The sequence below is a fragment of the Hyperoodon ampullatus genome (genome assembly GCF_949752795.1).
Source record: "Hyperoodon ampullatus genome assembly, chromosome: 14".
Taxonomy (NCBI): Eukaryota; Metazoa; Chordata; class Mammalia; order Artiodactyla; family Ziphiidae; genus Hyperoodon; species Hyperoodon ampullatus.
In genome coordinates this window covers 64,936,615-64,955,699 of record NC_136927.1, presented here as the reverse complement: position 1 = coordinate 64,955,699, position 19,085 = coordinate 64,936,615, and the positions used below count along the sequence as shown (strand labels likewise).

General features: G+C 47.8%; 1 protein-coding gene across 1 annotated transcript in view; it reads right to left on the bottom strand.

Moving 5' to 3' along the window:
- MMP24 (matrix metallopeptidase 24) overlaps positions 1–17,078 on the bottom strand; it is a gene marked incomplete at both ends in the record, with an annotated part of 44,825 nt that extends 27,747 nt beyond the window's left edge. The window contains one exon of the mRNA XM_079718800.1: positions 16,854–17,078. Coding sequence (XP_079574926.1) covers positions 16,854–17,078 — 225 coding nt within the window. The remainder of the gene's footprint in view (positions 1–16,853) is intronic.
- Between the last annotated feature and the right edge of the window lie 2,007 nt (positions 17,079–19,085).

Sequence of the window (19,085 nt, the reverse complement as noted above, 5' to 3'; positions counted from 1 at the left end):
TCCAGTTTCTATTCCCAGGTCAGTTATGTCATCAAAGCATTAAGTTCCTGCACAGTATTCCTCAGCCCCTCCCAGCCAGCATGCCACATTCCGTTCTTTCTTTACAGAAACTTCAATGAAGAATTGCTGGGTTGAATAAACAGGGCGGTATAGTGGGAAAGAGGCGCACAGTCCTGAGATGGAATCCCGGCTTCACCACTTGCCAGCTGTGTGACTTTGGACAAACTGAGCTTCAGTTCCCCTCTTTGTAAAACGTAAACAATGACCTTCCTCCACAGGATTGCTGTTAAGATGAAATGATCAAATGTACCTGACATATAATCACTCAAAAGTGATTCGTTTGTTATCCCTTTGGATGGTGTCTCTGTTACCTTTTGTAAAATCAACGTGGAAAACATGGTCTTTGACTCCTTCCCTGCCTTTTGAAATCTAGTCATCCTACCCTCCCCCTGGACCAAGAGCCAGTCCTCGTGGGTCCTATGGAGGGTAGTGCATCTGTCACAGTCAAGTCTACCTGCTCTCGGGTGACCTATGGTTATGACCATCTCTCACACAGCACTGGGAACACTGCATGCAGAGAGATGACAGCTGACTTGAATTGCTCTCTTCGCCCTGTCGCTCAGCTTTATTGGGACCAAACACAATCACTTTCTATCAAGCTTTAGCTTAGGAAAATGGTTTCCCTACAGGAGATTCTGCATACTTTCTGGTTTCAGAAAATGCGCACTGGGTAACCCAGTGGTTTTCCATTTTTGGCCTTTCTGCCTGAAATCTTTCAGTCGAATTTATAGCATAAGTGTTGAACATGGTGGTGCTTGGAAGTAGCTATTACTTTTTTCATCTTTCCAACCACCAAGTTATGTTTCATCCTTAAAAATCTCACTGAAAAACATTGCTTCACTCTGTAAACTGCCTCAAACCCTTCCAAAAAGAGGCATGGTACAAACTAAAATCCAATTCCTCCCTATCTGTGGACTCAGTTCTCTTAAAATCCAATTAGGATGAATTACAGCATTTGGGAAATGGCTGGGGAACTTTCGACAGATAATTCTGACAAACCAGTCAACCGACTGAGTATTTTTTGAGCACCTACCTCCAAGCTAGTATGGAATTTAAGGATCTTCTTCCCTCCTGCCCTCATTACTACATATGGTAGGAGATAGGGAACAGGGAATTTTGGGCATAAACTCTCTTCAGCCTTCTAAAACTTTGGGGAATTGAAAGTAGCTCCTCCTCTGTAAAGGGCAACCTGGTTTACCCAGCTCCTTTTTTTGGATACTCAAGCAAGGAGCATCTCAAAGCCAATCAGGATCCATTATGAAGTTCTCAGCAGTGTCAGGAGTTAGGATCTAAGGACTCAGGTCTTAGGCAAATGTCTAGTTCAGGGCCAAACACTGGAATGGATCAGCCTTCTCTGGGTTCTGCTTCCCTCCCAAGTTCACTGGGAGCTCAGGGGCAGACCCTTAAGAGGGGAAAAGGGAGGGGGAGGAACTGGTCAAAGGACAGCTCTGAGCCAGGGAACAGGGCATTGAGACTGGACCTGGGTTGTGCGTGAGTGCGTGTGCGTGTGTGTGTGTGTGTTACAGGGTGGGAGGCTAAGGACTATGCATTAGGTACCAGACAGTTCCAACTTCTGCTGTTTAACCCTGTCTCTGCCATTCACCTGCTCTGTGGTCCAGGCAATCCTCTGACTTCTCTGAGCAGAAGTTCCTGATGTTGAAGGAAGTCTTCTACACTCCAGTCGTCCCAAGTCCAGAACATTCCCTGCCCTTTCACACTTCCAGGCTGTTCCTGCTGCCAACAGAGCCCATTCTCTTTATGCATGTTCGCAAACTCATCCTTCAAAATCTAGCTGAAATGTCACCTCCTTTGGAAAACCTTCCTTAACTCTCCCTGGCAGAGCTAGGGGGCACCCTCTTTACTCCTGCAGTGCTTACTTCTCTAAACGTTGCTCTAAACGTTAACTACCACGGTGTATCACACCTGTTGGTTGATATGTTTTCCCCACTAGATTGAGCTCCCAAGGAGCAGAGACTGTCATTTATTTTTATATCTGCTACAGTACTTAGCGCACTGCCTGGCATAATAAGTAATCACTGAATGAATGAGTGAGTGAAGGAAGGAATGAATGAGTGAACAAAACAGTTGGTCTAGGAGGTACTGTCTGGGTACCAACGAAGGGATTCCATCTTGGGAAGGTTTAATGAGTGACACACGTGAAAGCACCAAACACAATCCTCGGTATCTATTAGGGACTGAAAAAAACGTTTGCTGAAATTCAATCTTTTGTGGTTTGACTTCTTTGCCTGATGAGGCAAGAGGCTCCACTGTCCCCTTTGAAAAAAGATAAAATCCACTAAAGGAAAAAAAAAAAAAAGCCCCATTCAGTTCTAAACAGAATGACCTACCTTTCATCGTTTTACACCTGGATCCAATAATCAATCACCAGCCGTGTCAGAATTCTAACCTTTACAGCTCAGTTAACCAACTCTAAGATGTCTGTCACCCTTTAAGTGCTGAAAAAGGTGTAAACCCAGAGGAAAGTGAGAAAGATCTCAGGGTGCGAGCAGGGACCAAAATAGCTGGGCTGAACCGAAGATGGAGAGATTACCAACAACACCGCGTGATTGGTCCGCTGGCCAGAAGGCGGGATTTTGGTTCCCGAGAAGCCGAAGCTGAGACGTTTAGCTGCAGCGGCAGGCAAAGGAGAGAGCGGAGAATAACAAGGAGAAAAAAAGTGGCCCGAAGAGGGAAGAGAGCGGCAGACAGCAGAGGCGGTGGTGAGATTAGAAGTGTCAATGGAGGCGGCAAGTAGCAGATCAACTGGTGTGCTGCCGTTTGCTCTTGGAAAACAGAGATGGCCATGGGGGAGGAGAGAGATGGATCGGTCAAAACAGCGTCTCCTGGGGCTGTTCAGGAGCATTTGCATCTGGTTGGGTGTGAGCCCAAACCAGACTGTACAGGCCTGGAGAAGGAGCAGGGGAATGATTAGGATCTGGTGTTTGGTCAGGAATCCAGTGGGTCTGAAGGTAATGTCAGAAAGGCCAGAGGCGAAGTCTACAAAGAAGGGACAGGCAGGAAGGTGTTAAATTTGGAAGCATGGGCTGGAATGAGAAAGAAAGAATCAAAGATCTTGATCAAAGAGTTTGGGCAGCTGAGGTCATAATCTAGGGTGACAATGTGAGTAACAGGAACAAGGCATCGACCTCAACATGCATGGGAAGTCCAAGTCCACTTCTAGAGGGACAGCGACAAGCTAGAGCATGACTAAGGGAGAGTGGCCAGGAGAGTGAGGGCGTCATTCATAGGAACCATAGCCCACGAGGAAAGATGAGGGATGTTTAGGCTGGAGAAGGGAGGACTGCAGGGGACATGACGGTCTTCAAAAAGCCAAACGGGGCTTCCCTGGTGGCGCAGTGGTTGAGAGTCCGCCTGCCGATGCAGGGGACGGGGGTTCGTGCCCCGGTCCAGGAAGATACCACATGCCGCGGAGCAGCTGGGTCCGTGAGCCATGGCCGCTGAGCCTGCGCATCCGGAGCCTGTGCTCCGCAACGGGAGAGGCCACAGCAGTGAGAGGCCCATGTACCGCAAAAAAAAAAAAAAAAAAAAAGGCCAAACGGCTATGGATAAAGGAGATTTATCCTGGTTGGCAGACGGCCAAGCTAAGACCAGCACAGGAGATCACAGGACATAGATCTTGACTCACTCAAATAAACAGCTTTTTAACAGAGATGTTCTAATTATAGTAACAAGGATATAGCTACTATTATTAGAACTCCTACTACATACCTGGCACTGTGCCAGGCAGTCTAGGCTGCAACGACCCCACAAGGTAGGAATTATGATCCCCAATTTGCAGCTGAAGAAACTGAGGTTCAGAAAGGTTAAATAATCATCCAGAGCCACAAAGCTAATAAGTAGCAGGATTCAAACCCAGTTGTCTCTGAAACCAGGCATTTCACACTGTCAGACCACTGGACAGGCATCCCTTTCCCCTCACAGGACTTTCTATAGCTCACACTCCTTTCTGTACCTTATCTCAGATCACAGTGAGCTCAATACCCTTCTGCTGTGATTCCTACGCCACCCCCCACCCAGTTATCAAACCAGAAGCTTCATATGACACGTCTCCCCGCTCTCCTTGGTCCTCATTGTCTTTTACCAAAGAACTATTGGCTCTACCTCCTAAACATCGAATCTGTTTCTGTCTATTCATTCAATAAGTATTTATTGAGGACCTACTACAACGTCCAGGCACTGTGGGCTAGGCTCTGGGATAGAACATCGAACAAAAACACTCTCCTTACTTTCTAGCTACAGTCTAATGGATGAACCATGTTGCCATAAGTGCTATGAAAAATAAAGTAGGGTAAGGAGATGGAGAGTGATGGGACAACTTTTTTTATTGAGAATGGTCAGGGGACGTCTCTGAGGAAGTCACATCTGAGCAAGAGACCTGAAGGAGGCAAGGGAGTTCCAGGAAGAGGGAACAGAAAGTGTAAATACCCTGAGGCAGCTTCAACGTCTTCCCATCAAGAGCTTTTGAGGGAGGGGGAAATGGGAGGTATTAGTCAAAGGGTACAAAATTTCAGTTACACAAGATTAATAAGTCCTGGAGGGCTACTGTACAGCATGGTGCCCGTAGTCAACAATACTGTATTATACACTTAAAACATTTGCTAAAAGGGCAGACCTTAGTTCTTAGCACAAGGTGATGATGATGGTGGTGGTGGTGGTGATGATGATGGTAGAAATAAAGAGGGCAGGAGGAAACTTTTGGAGGGGATGGATTTCTTTATGGCATAGATTGTGGTGATGGTTTCACAGGTGTATACTTAGCTCCAAACTCATTAAGTTGTATGCAGTAAATATGTGCAGCTTTTTGTATGTCAATTATCCCTCAATAAAGTGGTTTTAAAAAAACCAAGAGGCTTTATGATATGGTCCCTGACTACCTCTGCAGCCTCCTTTACCACTCCCCACCTAGCGCTCTGTGTTCTAGTGTGTTCTAATTCTTCCAGACCCTGACATAAATAGTTCCTTCTGTCTAGATCACGCTCCTCTCTCTTTCTCTGGGGAAGCCTTCCTTGACCCCTTAACTCAGGAGTCCCTTCTACATCCCTGGTCGGTACCCATCCTTCTCCTTATCACAATTCTTATCACACAGTGTTGCAATGGAATTGCTTGTCTCCTCTGCTTGACTACACAATGCCCGAGGGCGGGGCCCATAGTCTTGTCTTCTTCACTATTGTATCCCCACACCTAGCACAGGGCCAGCATAGATACCTCTTTATTGAATAAAACAAGTTGAAGTGCTCAGGGAGAGGATGAGTGATTGCTGGTCAAAATTTGCTATAGAACAGAGTTTCTCAATCCCGGCACTACTGGTATTTTGGGCCAGATAATTCTGTTGTAGCAGGGCTGTCCGGTGCATCGTAGGACATTTAGCAGCATCCCTGGCTTCTACAACAAGATGCCAACAGCACCACCCCCTCAGCTGTGACAACCAGAAATGTCTCCATTGGCCAAAGAGTTCCCTCGACGGTGGGCAAAACTGTCCCATGTTGAGAACCACTATTATAAAGGGATTCCCATATAGGGCTGCCTTGAATATTCTCTAAGGGTCCTTTCAACCCTAAATTCTGCACTAGGCATTTAGGGAAAGCACTAGGCATTCAGTCAATAGCCTCCTCGGATGGGGCTCAGAAGGAGAGCTGGTTTCCTTATCTGAGCAGGTGGACATGAATGGTAGTGAGGCGTGGAGAGCAGTGAGGAGCGAGGCAGCTTGAGAGGACATTTCGGGTATGGTTAAGAGTACACGCTCTGGAGACACACCGTGCTGCGCTCAAATCCTAACTCTCCCATTTGCTTGTTACACAACCCTCAGCAAATTATTCAGCCTCGCTACTGCTCACATCAAGCTCCATCTGCATAATGTCCTTAGCATGTGCCCCACGGAGGGGTTGTAAAGATTAAATAACATAATACGTGGTATTGAGTGCTCAGTAAAAGATAGCAATAATAATGGCTGTTATTTTCCTGATAGGTGACAAACAACTCTGAAGCCCTCACTGCACTGTAGTCCCAAACACTGAGGCTGTGTTTCTCACTGGGCAGTCCTTGTGCATCATGGCCTGTCAGCATCACATCATCCAATGAACTTGTTAAAAGTACGTATTCCCAAACATGAATTTAGACCTACAAAATCAGACCCTCTGAGGTTGGGAACTAGGAATCTGCGTGTTTTGTTTGTTTGTTTGTTTGTTTGCGGTACACGGGCCTCTCACTGTTGTGGCCTCTCCCGTTGCGGAGCACAGGCTCCGGACGCACAGGCTCAGCGGCCATGGCTCACGGGCCCAGCCGCTCCGCGGCATGTGGGATCTTCCCGGACCGGGGCACGAACCCGTGTCCCCTGTATCGGCAGGCGGACTCTCAACCACTGTGCCACCAGGGAAGCCCGGAATCTGCATTTTTAAAAAGAGAGCACCTGAAAAAAAAAAAAGAAAGAAAGAAAAAAAAAGAGAGCACCTAAAGTGATTCTGTTGCCTACCAAAGTTTGAGAACCACCGCAGTAAGGACGGCTGGGAGTTGATGACCCTGTGCCACAAAGAACGGGCATGTTACGTTCAGTATCACCTCTGATTTGCGAGGACAGGAAGCATGTTGCCATTTAGGAAAGCCTTCTGTTAAAGTTGGCTCAAAAGCCAGCCCCTGCCCTCTGTGCCTCAGCTCTGCTCTCATCCCTGGGTCCTTCACCCGCCTGTCTCCTCAGCCAGCCCTCACAAGTGGGTTTTGGCCTCAGTTTCCCTGGCTGGCACTCAGGTCCTAAACTGAGATTGTAAGGACGCTAATCTGTTTCTCAGGACCTCATGTTCCCTGCCTGGTTCTCAGTGTCCTCCAGAGAGTGACACTCTAGTCCCTACACACCTGGGAGCTGAGTGAGGTTGTATCTGAAAAGACAGGTCACTTGGGACCAAGATGCCACCACATGCCAAATATTACTTAACTCTGCTGCTTCCAGCTGAGTGTCCTTGGGCAAATGACCTAACTTCTTTAAGCCATCATTTTTATTCATCCGTTACATAGAGGATATTAAAAGAAGGGTTGTTAGGAGGATTCAGTAAGATGATGATTCAGTAAGATTCAGTACTAGCTAAAATTATGGCCCTTCAAAGATGTCCACATCCTAATTCCCGAAACCTGCTATGTTGCCTTACATGGCAAAGGAGACTTTACAGGTATGATTAAGTTAAGGATCTTCAGGTGGGGAGATTAGCCTGGCTCATCCAGCTGGGCTCAGTGTAATCACAACGGTCCTTATAAGAGGGAGGCAGGACATCAGGGTCAGAGATGGAGACGTCAAGACAGAAGCAGATGTCAGAGTAATGCCATTGTCGAAAGGGGGCCACAAGCCAAGGAATGGGGGCGGCCTCTAGAAGTTGGAAAAGGCAAGGTACGAATTCTCCCCTGCAGCCTCAAGAAATAATGCAGCCCTGCTGACACCTTGATTTTAGTCCCTTTAGTTCCATTTCAAACTTCAGACTGTAAGATAAGAACTAATAAATTTCAGAACTGTAAGAAAATAAATTCATATTGTTAGAGGCCCCAAAGCTCATGGTAATTTGTTTCAGTAGCAGTAAGAAGCTAATAGATGAATGTAAAGCATTTAGCAGATCCTGGAACATAGTAAGCGTTCTCACAATGTTATTGTCTGTATTTTTCTCCCACACTCTTCAGCAGTACATGGACCACCACCTTTGGTCATTACTGCTGGACTGAATCACTGTGTCCTTTGGTGACTCCTCAGAGATCAGCCTTATCACTGTGGCAGTTCCCTCCAACTCCCGTCCCACCAAAACCCCGCTTCCTCCTCCACCCACAGAACTGAGGTCCCAGCCTTGCCGCTGAACCCACCTGAGTTATAACTAATTTTTTTAAAACTTCAGACGTGAAGGCCTAACCATGGAGGTATCTAGAAAATGCACTCATCAACAAATACTTAGGGATCATCTAATTTAACACGCTTATTTTGCGGAAAAGAAAAATAAAACTCAGGGAGAAATGACTTATCCACAGTCACAGAGCAAGTTAGTGGAGGAGCTGAAAACGGAGGCTAGTGTCCCTGCCTCCCAGGGAGGGTTCTCTCTACCATGCTACACCCTCCACGCTAGCTCTGGTTTGCCTCCAAAGGCTGTGTCTTTTTTAAATTTTCTTCTTTTCCCACTCACAGCCAGTCTAAAAAGGGCCCTCAGGATCGCCCACAAATCCCAACTTAGCTTCTTGACAAACACCTTAATGGCACGGCATTGCCTCTTGGCTGCCACCATCTCTCGAGTGGGTGGAAAGTGCACCAGCGGGAATTCCCTGGCGCTCTGCACCGTGTCCTTGGCCCACTCCCAGGAGGCCACCACAAGCCAGACAATCACCATGCCCAGGGGTTTTGGATCAGCCAGACACTGGGATGTCTGAGTTTCCCGATTCTGGGGAGGCTTCCTCCTATGGCCAGGAGGGTAGCCATGCGCACATTCACTCTCTGAGAAGCGAGGCGCCTTAGTCCTCCTTGCCCTTTCCAGCACCTTCCTGCAAATCTGCCATCATTTTCTGTCCGATGGGGCTTAACTTATTGATGAGTTTAGAAAAGGGAAGAAGGAAGACAAAGACCGTGGTCAGGCCTTAGTTTCTCAACTGAAATAGGCAGATGGCTGAAGTAGATAACCTCTAAGTAATTATATAAAGTTCTATTACTTTAGCTTAATTGGATTGAGCGTGGAGCTGGTCCTCACGGCCAGTCTTAAATTCTAAGCTCCTCAGCATGGCACTCAGCAAGCCTCACAGTCTGATGCCAATGCACCTTTCTAGCCTTACCCTCTAACTTGTATGCCCCACCCGTCTATTCCCTACACCAAGTGCCCCCTCCTCTAGCTACTGATCTACTTGTGTTGCCTGAACACATCTTGCAAGTTCCTTCCTCTCTGCCTTTTTTCATTCCCTCTCCCTAGAAGGCCTTTCCCACGTGGATACTGGCCTCTCCCTGATGAACTAATAGATAAATTTCGTTTGAAATGCAACTTGAGTGTCACCTCACCTGGGAGGACTATCCAAGGTTAAATGGACTTCCTCTGTGCTCCCATATGCACCCCTTACTTACAGCATCTTTCATAGTACATTATCAATAGTGGTTTCCATGCCTGTCACTGCTACTGAACTCTTACTCATGGAGCTTACAGCCTGGAGGGGGAGGGAAACATGGAAAGAAGAAATGTTTCATTCCAACGGTGATAAGTGAAGGAAAAGGTGCTGGGAAAGAAAGTGTGTGACAGGAGATCTAGGCTGTGACGTCAGGGATGGCCTCCCAGGGGATGTGACATCTCAGCTGAGACCTGTGTATGAGCAGAAGAGGTGAAGGTGAAGGTCAAATAATGAGTGCCCCAGGAAAAGAATAGCTTATTGAATTCCTGAGATGGGAAGGAGCCTGCCTATTAAGAAAAGAGAAAGAAGGCCAGGGCAGCTGGAGTTGACTGAGAAGCTGGTATAAAAGGGAGCAGAGAGGTGGGGAGGACTCGGTGATGCAGGGGCTCAGAGGCCTGATTAAGCAGCCTGGGGGGCTGCTGGGTACAAGGGGCTTACGACACTATTTGTTCTACTTTTGTGTGTGTTTGAAATTTTTCCATAATAAAAATTGAGGGGCTTCCCTGGTGGCTCAGTGGTTGAGAGTCCGCCTGCCGATGCAGGGGACACGGGTTCGTGCCCCGGTCCGGGAAGATCCCACATGCCGCGGAGCGGCTGGGCCCGTGAGCCATGGCCGCTGAGCCTGCGCGTCCGGAGCCTGTGCTCCGCAATGGGAGAGGCCACAACAGTCAGAGGCCCGCGTACCGCAAAAAAAAAAAAATTTTTTTTAAATTGAGAAGTGGCCATAGTATTGTAATATGAGTTTAGCCTTTACCTTAAAAGCCATTTTAAGCAAGGTGAGAGTAGGAGTCACATACCAGATTTTTTTGTTTAAAAATTTTTTAAAATTAAATATTATAAGCATTCAGAAAGTCATAAAAACAACTTTTAAAAAACCCTTGAATAGGGGCTTCCCTGGTGGCGCAGTGGTTGAGAATCTGCCTGCTAATGCAGGGGACATGGGTTCGAGCCCTGGTCCGAGAAGATCCCACGTCGCGGAGCAACTGGGCCCATGAGCCACAACTACTGAGCCTGCGCGTCTGGAGCCTGTGCTCCGCAACAAGAGAGGCCGTGACAGTGAGAGGCCCGCGCACCGCGATGAAGAGCGGACCCCGCTCGCCGCAACTAGAGAAAGCCCTCGCACAGAAACGAAGACCCAACACAGCCAAAAATAAAAGCAACAACAACAACAACAACAACAAAAACCCTTGGATAATCACCAACCGGCTTTGTTAAATCTTGGCTTTTGCCATATTTGCTTCAGATATAAATGGCCCCTATGCAGATGTATTTATTTATTTAAATTTATTTATTTATTTATTTTTTACTGGAGTAAAATTGCCTTACAATGTTGTGTTAGTTTCTGCCACACAGTGAAGTGAATCAGCCATACGCATACACACATCCCCTCCCTCTTGGACCTCCCTCCCACCCACCCCCTCCATCCCACCCATCTAGGTCGTCACAGAGCACCTAGATTTATTTTTAAAAGGTCACTTTGGCTGCCGTGGGAAGAAGGATTAGAGGCAGGCAAGAGAGGCGGATCAGGTGGGAAGTTTCTGGAATCCAGGTGAGACAGGATGGAAGTTTAGACTAAAGTAGAGGCAACAGTGGTGGAGAGAAGCGGCCACAGGGAAGATCTGTTCAGGAGGTGGAAGTGCTGGGCTGGCGGCTGATTCTACTGAGGCAGGTGAGAGGAAGACCAGCTGAAGGATGGCTCTTTCTGTCCCAGTGCTTTTGGGGCACAGAGAATGGTATGCATGTGAGTGTTTGTGGTACAGAAGTGAGTTTTAAAATTATTATTGCTGGGACTTCCCTGGTGGTCCAATGGGTAAGACTGCGCTCCCAGTGCAGGGGGCCCAGGTTCGATCCCTCATTGGGGAACTAGGTCCTGTGTGCATGCCGCAACCGAGAGTCCGTGTGCTGCAACAAATATCCCACGCGCCACAGCTAAAGATCCCACATGCTGCAACTAAGACCCGGCATAGCAAAGTAAATAAATAAATTTAAAAAATTATTGCTAACAGAGTTGTTAATAACCATGCCTTGCTTTTCTCTACCTACTTTGTTATAACAACGTGTCTGATTTTTGAGAAAATATTACCTTTTATAAATGTGGCTTTGCTGTTATCCTATAAATCATCAAAGCCTAGTTTCAAGTTGCCCTTGAAAATGAATGCATGGAGTAATGATGAAGAAAAACCAGGGAAGGACTTGAACGAAACTGATCCTGAGGGCCAGTGAAACCAAATGATTTGTTTCAGAATTGCTCAGCTGGGGAGGGCCAGAGCTGGGGTGCACAACTTTTATCCACACACTAGAACAGGTAGGTATACAGACCTGAGTTGTGTGAAGAAAGCTAAAAGTGCCCAGGGCAGCAGCCAGCTCCCAGAACAACTCAGAACAGGTCTCGGTGCCTCCATCCCCTCAACACGGCTCTGAGAACCTGAGCAGGTCACTTCTCTGCTCAGAAACCTTTCATGATTCCTCTCAGTCTTTGGACAAAAGCCAATTTCACAGTCTGCTCTCAGCCTCCCTTTCCAGCCTCTTCTCAAACACTCTTACTGGAAATAGCAATAACTCAAGGCCTCAGGCACATCAAATCCTCTACCATTTCCTAAATACGCCCTGCACGTGTGTGGATCCTTGGTTCATGTTTTCCTTCCCTCTGGACTGCCTCACTCACTGTTCTTTGTCCGTTTCCTCCCTCAAAGGTTCATCTTCGATACCAACCTTCTTCTAGAACATTCCCTAACTTCCCCAACCCTATCTCCTCCCCTTTTGGTGCTTCCCCAGACCTTTAAACCTCTAGCATACATTAATTTTTCTTCAAAAAAGGTACGGACTTTTGCGTGCCAAGCACTATGAAAGAAGTTCGTGGGGGACACATATAATACAATCGATTTTAAAATATTTATCAAGTATCTAGAATGTGCCAGGCACTGTGCTAGGTCCTGAGGAGTCATTGGCTGCAGTCTACTAAGAATTGCTTCCTCTGATTTTGAGTCTAAACTATACCATTCATAAGGCTAGGTTTAATCTCTAAGACTAATCTCTCTGGTACAACTATAATTTACATTTATTTGCTCTAAAACTACCTCTTTCAATGACTGGAGTGGGATATACCTGAAAGTGGAGGAGATTAGCTAAAAGGCTATTATAATAATCCAGAATAGGACAGTTTCATATATAGGGAAAACCTCAGATCTAGGACAGAAAACCCAGCTTCTGGTCCTTGTTTTACTGTTTATTAGCTCCATATGGGTCTCTGGACAATGTGGGGACAAGCCACATCATCTCTCTGAGTCTCCGTTTCCTCCTCTATAAAACGAGGACAGTATCTTCCTAGTCCACCTCATGGTGTTGTTGCCAGGATCAAGTGGGGCCAGGCACATAAAAGCATCTGGAAAATGCAAAGTGCTTTACAGATATGAGGCTATTAATGTGATAGGAAAAACCATAGTAGTAATAAGAGAAAATGATTTTAAAATGCAGCAGAGTAGACTCAGGTTAGGTAAAAGGAAGAACTTCCTAACAGTGAGAATTTTTTTTCAGACAAGAATGAAGATATATTGGAGGCCATGATCACATTGAAATACATTTTTGGCTTGGGAGTCTGTTAGTGCTTCTTAATAGGCCTACCCCACCCCTAAACTCATTTAGGGCTCTAACTTTCCTTGACTACAGGTGCAAACTGAGGAACTTTCTCCATCTGCCCAGAGCAGACCCCTCAAAACCAGTCTACAGAGCAGGAATCCAATAAGCCCTGGGTCCTGGAGTCACACTCTGTCACTCATGTGGCCTGTGCTGATTGGCTTGTCTCTTTCTGCCTATGCTGACCTTCCTCACAATCACATTGGAAGTTAGGAGGGCCAAAAATCTATTTATGGGGCATTCTACTCAGCTAATAATAATAGAAAGAGATGCTTTAAATAAACCAAACACAGGAAGCCAATTAGAGAATCAGTGGGACCCCTCAATGTGCAAAATACAAAAGAAAGACTGAAGAAAGCAAAGGAGAAAACAGATTGAACAAATTTTTTTTTGGTTTTGTCTTTTGGTAATAAAAGATCAGAAATATGAAATCAAAGCCAAAGATAGTGAAAACGCTTTCAACCAAGAAGTCAGGAAACCAGGGAAAAGTTCTAGTTCTGAATCACCTACTATCAGGCTTAGAGACCTTGGGCAACTCACTTATGGCAATTTACAAAGTATCTGTTAAGTGCGCTTATTTAGGGATCTCTAAGGTCATGGCCACCTCTCAATTCCTCTCTATTGTATATCACTACCACTTGATGACAGCCTATATGAAAGAACTCAAGGGTGTCATTGTGGAACCACTGACAAGCAGAATAGCCTCTATTTTCATTGAAGGAAGGACAGGCAGGCAATAAGTTTTATCCCTAAGAAGGGTTTTAGAAGGCACCTTGAGACCACATGCCCATGAGTGTCTATTTCAGATGCATGTAACTTTTTGGCCTAAAGGATAAAGAGAAGAATCACTGGAGGCTTTCTGAGTAATTAACAACGAACATTGAGAGTTGAGGACTGTGCTGGATCTAAAAACATAAAGCACTTTGGTTGGGGAAGGCCCTGCCTAAGAACCACAACCCTTTTCCTGAAAATAATGTTTAAGTATTAAAAAAAAAAATTAAATGACAAGCTGGCTGGAGCTGCCTCAAAGTGCTCTTCTGAGAAGAGAGAAATAAATGCCTAGAGAAGTCAGGGAGAGTTTCCTAGAGAGGCAGGGCTTGAGCTGGAACTTTAAGAAAGGAGGCAGATGGATGGGGGGAGGTACAGCATGTGTAAATGTCCAGGGAAACATGGGGAGCTTATCTTAGGATAAAGGAGAGACAAGCTTGTTTGGAGTAAGGATGTGTATGGATGAGCAGGGGAAAAGGCAGCTTCTAGTGAGGTGGTAGGGTGGAGTCAGACTGCAGAGGCCTTAAAAGACAGAGAGAGGACTAAGCAACGTTATCCTCTCGCTGAAAAGCAGCAATATTTCTATAAGGTTTCAATCACGTGATCCACTAGGATTCAATGAGGGGATAATAGTGTGCAAATTGTCCACAGAAGGAGTGGATATAATTATCTTTCAGAAAGTTTTGGACAATATATTAGAAATGGAAAATGGAAACACCATGGAACTGAGGGTGATGAGGGCCTGAGAACTCAGAGAGAAAATGGTAGAAGGAAATAAACAATAGAAGGCAATAAATAAATAGGTGGAAATAAATAAATAGATGGAGCTGGTCACGTCTCTAAATGAAAGGAGATTAAGAATGCAGGGGTCCCCAAGAGATCATGCTGGGACCTGTCTGATTTACATTTTTTATCAGTGATCCAGAAAAGTAGAGCAAAGTGAACATTTCAGGACCGCAGATCATACTAAGCCCTTTCAGGTAGGGACATGCTCTGCCAAAGGAGAGAGAGAGAGGGAGGGAGGGGGAGAGAGAGAGAGAGAGCTGAAGGAAGGTACTGAGTGGGACACAAAATGGCAGATAAATGTCAACGTGGGAAATGTAAGGTAACAATGTACTCCGGTAAGAATAATACACAGATAGGGTGCTGTGTTCCAGGCTATCAGTTTTGACCCAGGAAAGGGATCGGGGAGCTACTGCGGATTGTTTCCTAAAGGCAGTGTCCTAATGTGTTGGGATCAGGAAGGCTGACAAAGAGATAGGCAGAAGCAGGAAGGGACCTAAAAATCAAAGAGGAAATCATCCTCCTTTGTGTAAGATGACAAGGTCCCATATCTGGGAGAATGGTCAGGTTGACATCCATTGAAAGTTAGGACCCAAGGATATCTAGAAAGGGATAATTAAAATGATTCACGAGGATGAATGTGACTATTCTAGAGGTGCCTATTATAAGGGGGAAACAAGTATGAAAAGACAAAGGCTAAGAGAGGTGAAATAATCAAAGCCTATAAAACTGATAAAGATAAGGACTGGGTAGCATTACCTTCCCTCCAAATCCTAACATATTCAACCAAAAAGCATCCTCTTAATGCTTGAAATATCATAGGAATAAAAGGGTTTCAGAGTTGAGATCATTTAGCCCTATCTCTTTGTATTAGAGATGGTAAAATTCAGGCTTAGAGAGGACAAGGAAATGGCCCAAGGTCACAGAAGCCACCAGGAGCCAAGGTAGTGTTAGAAGCCCAGGCCTCCTAAATCCCAGGCTAGGGTCTTTCAGCCTCACCCTGTGCATTCAGGAAGACTAAAGGAATCCTACTTTTTATAGGGTACAAACTCATGAAATGCATTACTTTGAGAGGAAATAAAGCTGAAAACACAAACAAGCTAGGGAAAGTTTTCACTAAACGTCAACAGCAATTATAAGGCATTTGGAAGAAAACTACCAGCAGGACTAGAGACTTTCTACACACCCTAATTTGGGGGGGGATCATGTACCCCTTTGAGAGTCTGAAGAAACCTAGGGATCCTCTCCAAGAAAAACCCATTTGCACATACGAACACAATTTTACACAAGATTTCAGACTCCCTGAGTCCCATGCCCAATTAAGAATTCCTGTTCTGGCAGATTCTTCTGAACAAATACACTGCTTCAACAAACACACTCCATCTCTTACGATAAGTGAGGCAATCACTCTGATATTCCTCAGCAAAAAAAACACCGTCTCAACGTCACTTATCAGAATTGCAGTCCTGTAGGTTGAAAGAGACCAGAGATATTACCTAGTCTAACTGCCCCCCGCCCCCCTTGCGTGACATAGGATAATATCATGGTTAAATATGTGGAGACTAGAGTCAGCCTGCCTAGGTTAGAATCCCAGCTCCATTACTCACTAGCTGTGTGATCTTGGGCAAGTTACTTAGTTCTCTGAGTCTGTATCCTCATCTGTAAAATGAGGAAAATAATTACAATTATCTCGTAGCGTAGTTACGAGGATTAAACGCGATAATTCACATAAAACTCAGCACCAGGCCTGGCACATAGTGAGTGCTCAGTCGATGCTAGCTGGCATTATTGTTATTATTATGCTTGTATCCAGGCAGGTATTATGCATCCATCCATCCAGTCCCCTCCTGGAGCTTTTGCTTGCACATGTCTGCGATGAGCAGCTCCGATTGTTACAAACTTCTTCTCATGTTGAGCGAAATTCGCCTTCTTGCGACCCTTACCCCCACCCCCATTGGCCCTAGTTCTGTCCTGCGGGGCCACGCAGAGCAAGGCCGTCCTTCCTCCACGTGACAGCCCTTCAGATACGAAGACAGTGATCGAGTCCTTCCCCCGTCCCCCGCCGCCCTTCCCGCCCCCCGCTCCCTCCCGCCCTGTCCTCTCGTCTCCAGCCTGAACATCCTCGGGTCCTTCTCCCAAACCACAACAGACTGGCTGCGCTTACTATTTACTCCCAGGCGTTGTACGGTTTTCCTCACACATAGTCAGGCCACACGCCACACCGCCACAGTTCCGACCCTCCCGCTCCGCCCCCGCCCGCTGCCCCTGTCCGCGGTGCTGAAGCGGCTCCGGGCCCCCGCGGGCCTGGCGCGGCCCTTCCAAGCCCCCGCCCTGGGCCGCTAGCCCGGACCCCCGGCACGCCACCTCCGCGCCCCGGGCGGCCGGCGCGGCCCGGCCCAGCCCAGGCCCGGCCCCGGCGCCGCCCCCCGCCCTGCCCGGAGGTCCCGAGCCCGCGCCCCAGCCCGGCGCGCCAGCCCCACCTGCCCGGCGAAGGGCGCCTCCGCCTCGGCCGCCCGCGCCGCCCGGTCCCCGGCCCCCGCCGCCGCCGCCGCCGCCGCCGCCCGCGCGGCGCCCGGGAGGCAGCAGAGCGCGGGCAGCAGCAGCAGCAGCCGCTCCGGGGCCCGCCAGAGGCTCCAGCGCGGGGCCAGGCCCGGCGGCGGCGGCGGCAGCCCCGGCGCGGCGCGGCCGCCCCGGCTCTTCGGCATCCCGGCGGCGGGGCCCGGCCGCCCGGCTGCGATGGCGGCGGCGGCGGCGGCGGCTCCGGCCGGGTCCTCCCGCTGCAGCCGCTGCGGAGCCGCCGAGTCACCGCGCCGCGGACACGCGCCCGGCCCGCCTGTCTTCGCCGCCGCCGCCGCCTCGGCAGCCAGCGCGCCCCCGCCTCCGCGCGCCGCGCCCTGGCGAGGGACGGCCAGGGGCGCGGGGGCAGCACCCAGGCGGGACCCGCGGAGCCGGCGGCTCCGGGCCAGCCCGGAGACACTGGCCGAGGAACGACGCTGGGGTGGGAGTCGCAGAGGCCAAAAGAACCGCTCTGGAGGCAGGGTCCAAAGGGGTGGAACTGGAGGAGGGGGGCCTGAGTGGCAGCCCAGGGGGAGGGGGAAGAGGCTAAATAAATAATCCTAGAAATAGAACCACGCCGCGGCTCTGGGAGAGGATATCCGGGGTTGGGGGTCCGAAGCCAAAGGCATAGTCCTGGGGGAGAGGGTCTGAGGCGGGACACTGCAGGAGGGGGTCTGGGCCTGGGGGAGGGGAATGAGGAGCTGCCCTGGGGTAATGGTGAGGTTGAAGGGAATGAGCTGAAGAAATGGCCCTGGAGGAGAGGGTCTGAGAGGGTGGCAGTGGAGAAGGGAGGGCAGGGAGGGTGAGAAACTAAAGAATAAACCCGAGGAGCATTTCAGGGGGGTAGCCCTGGAGACATTAGGTGAAATTAAGGTGAAGCTCATTCTCTTACCCACAGAGGGAGAGACATCAACCAGCTGGGAAGATCGTCTTTCATCCAAAACAACCCATATTTATTGAACACTTTCTATATATATGTAGGGCTCTGGGCTACTTGGATACAAAAAAAAAGGAAAAAAAAAAAGAGGCTGATTCCCTGAAGTGTAGATGTTTACAGCTTGGTGAGAAAGCATAAGTACAAAGAAACACAGAGTGGCAAACACCAAGTGTCAAAAAGCATACAGGCAGGTGCTCCAGGGATCAGAGGAGGCTTGATGGGGGACTGGAGAAGTCAGGACAGGCATTAGGGGTTGGGTGGCGGCAACTCTAGCTAAGCCTTGAAGGAAAGGCCAGATTTAGACAAGGGAAGGGGAATGGAGAGGGCATGATGTCAGGTAGGAAGATGAGGGTGTACAAGACATGGCTGGGGCAGTAGATCTGTTTCTCTGAAGCACAGGGTTCCCATAGGAAAGTGCTGGGATGTAAGGAAATAGTCTAAGACTGTGAACCCTAGGAAAATGAATTTGGGTTATGTTCTGAAGGGAAATGGGAGTGGTTGCGATTGAAGGTTTTTTTGAGCAAGATGGTGTGTGGAAAATGATGTTTTATGGTTACCTGGTAATTTGGAGGTGTGGAAAGGGAACAGGCTTTAGAGTCAGACCTATGTTCAGATCTCTTGGCTCTGTTCACTTTTATAAAATGATGCTGATATTACTGCATAAGGTTGCTGTAAGGATGAAGTGCTCAGCACTTAATAGATGTTCCATATTAGTTCCCCTCCCAGTATATAGAAGAATGACCAGAGGAGGCAAAGAGATTAGTTGGGAGATTACTGCAACCTTCTGCATACAAGGAAATGATGATAACAAACATAATTAGCATTTATTGAATGTCTACTATGTATCAAGCACTGGGTTAAGCCCTTTACTGTATTATATCTCATTTAACCATGACTCATAAGTGGCAGAACTGAAGCAATCTGACCTCAGAACCCAATTTTTTTTAAGGGTGGGGGAAAAAAAAGAGACAAATTTAAGACACATTGGGCAAAGAAGAGGGAAAGGAGTTTGGAGTGATGGCAAGTCCAGAAAGATGGGTGGTGGTGTCTTCACAGAAATGGCGTTGTCATAAGGAGGAACCAGCTTGAGGGAATTGACAAGGGCTTTGGTTTTAGGCCTGCTGAGGTGGAGGTGACCTCAAGATCCGTGAGATGGGTCCAGCAATGAGTTCAGAGGAGGGTGGAGAATAGGTATTTTGGAAACATCCAGGTCAATATG